Source organism: Bos mutus, unplaced genomic scaffold (assembly GCF_027580195.1).
Source record: "Bos mutus isolate GX-2022 unplaced genomic scaffold, NWIPB_WYAK_1.1 CTG478, whole genome shotgun sequence".
In the NCBI taxonomy this organism is placed as follows: domain Eukaryota; kingdom Metazoa; phylum Chordata; class Mammalia; order Artiodactyla; family Bovidae; genus Bos; species Bos mutus.
This window is the reverse complement of record NW_027219962.1, coordinates 31,399-36,163: the sequence shown is the minus strand read 5'-3', so window position 1 is coordinate 36,163 and position 4,765 is coordinate 31,399. Positions and strand designations below refer to the sequence as shown.

The 4,765-nt window shown below is 40.6% G+C and overlaps 1 protein-coding gene across 1 annotated transcript; it reads left to right on the top strand.

Annotated features, from left to right (window-relative positions):
* The first annotated feature begins 460 nt into the window (after positions 1 to 460).
* On the top strand, positions 461 to 1,471 carry LOC102269709 (casein kinase I). The gene has a single exon (XM_005910192.3). It carries the CDS (start codon positions 461 to 463, stop codon positions 1,469 to 1,471), a length of 1,011 nt encoding a protein of 336 aa, XP_005910254.3.
* Positions 1,472 to 4,765: the final 3,294 nt, after the last annotated feature.

Here is a 4,765-nt window from a genome sequence, read left to right as displayed (position 1 = left end):
CACGAAGCGCCTTCCTGGAACCCGGGGCATTTTGTGTTGGCTGCAGCCATTGTAACAAGATGGCAGCGTCGGCGGAGTGACCAGGGGTCCTTCCTGGCGGGAGCCGGCGGCAGTGGTGGTAGCGGTATCGCCGCCATAACTTCACGGCTCCCCTGTACCAGCCCCCGAAGTCGCCGTGAAGGCGAGGCCGTTAACGGGAAGCCAGAAGCCAGAGGCTCAGCCTGCTAACGGTAAGGACCCCCTCAACAGTCTGTGGGCTGGTGAAAAGAAACCTGACAGTAGCGGCGGTCAGGTTCCCCTTGGCCGATTCTGGGCCCTGTGACGCTGAGAAACAGCCAGCGTTTTCTGTTTCAAAACCTACCTGCCTTCACAACCTTGCTCCGTGGACGAGCCCTAGGGGCGTCCATCGTCCCCTTAGAGGTGTCAGAGCTTAACCCCAACCCCATCTTTGTCTCTCAGGATGGCGAGCAGCAGTGGACCCAAGGCCGATGTCCTTGTCGGAGGGAGATATAAACTGGTACGGGAGATCGGTTCTGGCTCCTTTGGGCACGTTCATTTGGCGATAGACCTCACCAACCACGAGCAGGTGGCAGTAAAATTAGAATCGCAGAATACCAGGCAGCCGCGGTTGTTATATGAGAAGGAACTCTATAATATTCTTCAAGGTGGGGTTGGCATCCCCCAGATACGGTGGTATGGTCAGGAAACAGACTATAATGTGCTAGTCATGGATCTTCTGGGACCCAGCCTTGAAGATCTCTTCAATTTCTGTTCAAGAAGGTTCTCAATGAAAACTGTACTTATGTTAGCTGATCAGATGATCAGTAGAATCGAATATGTGCATACACAGAATCTTATACACAGAGACATTAAACCAGAAAACTTCCTAATGGGTACTGGGCAGCAGTGGAAGGAGTTATTCCTTATTGATTTTGGTTTGGCCAAGAAGTACAGAGACAACAGAACAGGGCAACACATACCCTACAGATCCGGTAAAAGTCTCACTGGCACTCCTTCCTTTGCTAGTATCAGTGCCCATATTGGTATTGAACAGAGTCGCCGAGATGACATGGAATCAATAGGACATGTTTTGATGTATTTTAATAGAGGCAGCCTGCCATGGCAAGGCCTAAAGGCTGCAACAATGAAGCAAAAATGTGAACAGATTAGTGAAATGAAGATGACCACACCTGTTGATGTTTTATGTAAGGGGTTTCCTGCAGAATTTGCCATGTACTTAAAGCACTGTCGCGGGCTGTCCTTTGAGGAAGCCCCGGATTACAGGTACCTGAGGCAGCTGTTCCGCATGCTTTTCAGGAAGCTGAATTACCAATATGACTATGCATTTGATTGGATAGTGTTAAAGCAGAAAGCAGAACAGCAGGCTGCCTCTTCAAGTGGGGAGGGTCAGCAGGCCCAAACCCCCACAGGCAAAAGTGACAAAACCAAAAGTGAAATGAAACATTCTTAAATTTGAATCAAGGAACAGAAGACAGAGCAGAAGATGAGCAGCAAATTCATTTCCCTGTCAACTGGCTCTGGTCAGCAGAGATATTGTCTCCTGAGTTGAAGGCTCTGTAATTAATTAAATATGGTATCCAGTTTTCTATTTCACTTTTTGAAGTGGAAAAGTTCACTAAATGCTTGACACACGCAAATTGGTGGGGAAATTGTACCTATGCCAATTTTAATTAAAATCTTTTATTTTGAACTATACTGCTTTGAGAGATCTCATTTCAGAAGAATAGCCTGTGCAGTTGCTATGGTTGTTAATGCATTCTGAGGGTTTATCCATCTCTAGGGTTTGCAAGTTGTTCACTTAAAACATTCTTAATATGGTTGACTTCTTGTTTGCGAGCCACCTGATATGGTAGTAATCAAGATTCCAAGTTCGAGCATATGAACGATTCTGCTTGCTTACTTGAACTAGAAATAACAGCCTCTGAAGTGAAGACTTAAGAAAAGCTTAGTGACTACTAGATTATCCTTAGGACTCGGCATTAACTCTATAATGTTGTTGGTATTTAAAAAAAGCTTGTTTGTCACAGAATTTTAGTTAACATCTTAAACTGAACATGTATATATGTTGCTTAGATAAACGTAGTCATACTGTAAACATCTACATGACCTGGGATTTGTTTTTATTTTGAAATGGGAGCTTTTTGGTTTACAGATTCATTAAAAACTGTAAACTGTTTCTTTAAAAGCAAAAAACAAGCTCTAAGCTTTTAGAGTTGCTTAGACAGGGTTAACAGAAGCCCCTTTGATACTTAAATGCCATGTCCTAGTATGACTCTTGCCAATATCCACTGTCTTCTTTGCTTGGCTTTTTTGGCGGGAGAGCTATCTGCCCTTCCCCCATCCCTGTAGTCTAGATCAAGGTGCTACCGTCTCAAGCACCTTGCTTTCTTAGTTATTTTTTTCCTTCCCTAATATTTTGTGCTTCTTCTGTCCTGCCTGCCCCTCCCCCGCCATAGATTTTTGTCCTTATGCAATGGGAACCCATATATCTGCTTCCTTTCAAAACCACCAATTCCTGCTCTTGCTCCTGCCAATCCCTTTCCATTTCCTCTCCAGCTTCTCCATGTCATCTAGAACCAGTCTCATTTCATTTCACATATGTCAACAGCGACCTCAGATTCTGTACTCTTTCTCATCACCCTATGTCTCATCCTCAGTTGCTAACTTCCTGGTGTTTGTGCTTCAATTTCTCTTATATAGTCAGCTACTTGGAATGTTAATTGTATTTGTTATCCATGTGAGATTCCTTTCTTTGAAGCGCTTGTTCTTATTGTTCTATCAATTTGTAAGTGTAGCTATTTTGTGTTTTCCTTGTTGATGAGTGCCTTGTTCTCTTTTTACAAACTTTTTTCCTTCCATTCCCTCTAACTGAAGGGCCCTGTCTACTGTCCTCTGCTCTTCCCTTCCTTAAGGGAATCTTCCATCCATTCTGAACACGTTTTATTTTCCTATTATTCTACTGACTCATATAGTGATACCTTCAGTCCTTGCATTATGACTGTACCCTAGTACCAGAATTTACCTATGTAGAGTGACATTTCTCACAGCTGTGCAGTTCCTTCATTCTCAATATATTATTAACTGAAATCATTGTTGCCCAAATCAGATATTTTTCTCCCATGTTCTTCACTCTGCAATTCCTCTTTTTTCTCTTTTTGAAATTATTTAAATGCCCCCCACTTTTTAAGTTTCATCCATGTCACCACAAAGCAAGTCCATGTTTTATCCTGGATTATTCTGTTCCTAATGGGATTAACTGATTCCATTTTTTAACAAGTTCATTTTAGGTGCTACTGACAGATTTCATTACCTAAACCATGACATTTATCTTGTACCAGCTTTATGAAATAAAATTGCAGTTACTCCCTATTATGTAGTACATGATAATGAAACTTTCCTCTTAATGACAACAGGCCCCTTATTTCCAACTGAAACTTATCTTCCAGCACTCATGTTTAACTCCAGTTTTCTTAATGTTTCCTGCATAGGAAATTTCTGTGTCTAGGCTATTGATTATTTAGGGCTCTATTTAGATACAGGCTTCGCCTGTTCCATAAAATTGGGCCCTTAATCACTCCAGTATCTAATATTCTTTTCCTTTTCTAACCCCCACCATCCCATAGAAACCCAGAACAAGTAAAAACTTTTTCCCCCTTTATTTTAATTTTTAATTGAAAACTTTTGGAGAGATGATACATTCACAAAGATTGAAATTCAGAAAGTGTGAAAGAGTATACAGTAAAAAAAATCTCACTCTCACACCTACTCCCCAGTTCTCTTCCCTGGGGACTACCAATGTTAATCATTTTTTACTTTCTTTCCAGAAGTATTTCTTTACAAGCAGTGCTTTTAGATTGTCTGGTATATGATTATTTCCCATCCTATATCTATGAAAAATCTTTAAGAATAGAAAAATGATATTTTATTCTTAAATTTTCTAGTGGAAAAATGGAGAAACCGGGTCAAGTACTGACATTAATAGTTTTGTGTAGATGCTTCAGTGGGTTTTCTTAAAAGTGTGTCAAAAAGAGTTCAAAGAATCAGATTGTTAGTAGGAAGGGGTGAAATGGCTTGAGAACAAAACAGAAATTCAGCCTTGTTCATTAATCACTCTAGTGAAGCAGACAAATCTCACTCAAAAAGCATCAAGGTGGGCAGCATAGTGTCTTCTTTCAAAATTCGGAGAAAATTATGTCTCCCTAAGGTTGTGGTGAGACTGTGGACTAATCAGAGCGTAATGCTGTTAACTGATCTGTGAATCACATATAGATTTTGAACTGGCACAACAGAGCAGAAAGAGCCAAATTAATAGAAGAAGGGTATGTGAATAATTATTGGATTGGGGAATATGCTGGATTTTTTGAGGACATGTTCATGACTAGCAGAATGCAAACTCACATCCATAGCTATGGTTCCAGACTGATGACTCTATTTATGTGCTGATAAGGAAGTCTGTGGGCTCGGAATGTTAAAGATAATTATTTTCAGCACAGGCATTAACCTTTTACATTGAATAGTGGTAGCTGTAACTAAATATTATTGGCTCTAGTGAATTTTGTACACATACACTAAATGAAGTAGAAAGTTGGAAAAAGTTCTCAATCCATGTCTATGAATCGGGATGCTTAAGATCTATAGAATAAATGAAATGAGGCTTGTGGCTATAAAGAGTACAGCATAGGAGTGAAAGAATAGTGAAGTTTGGCAGGGATAAGACAAAGTTCTAGATTTCACTATTTTAGCC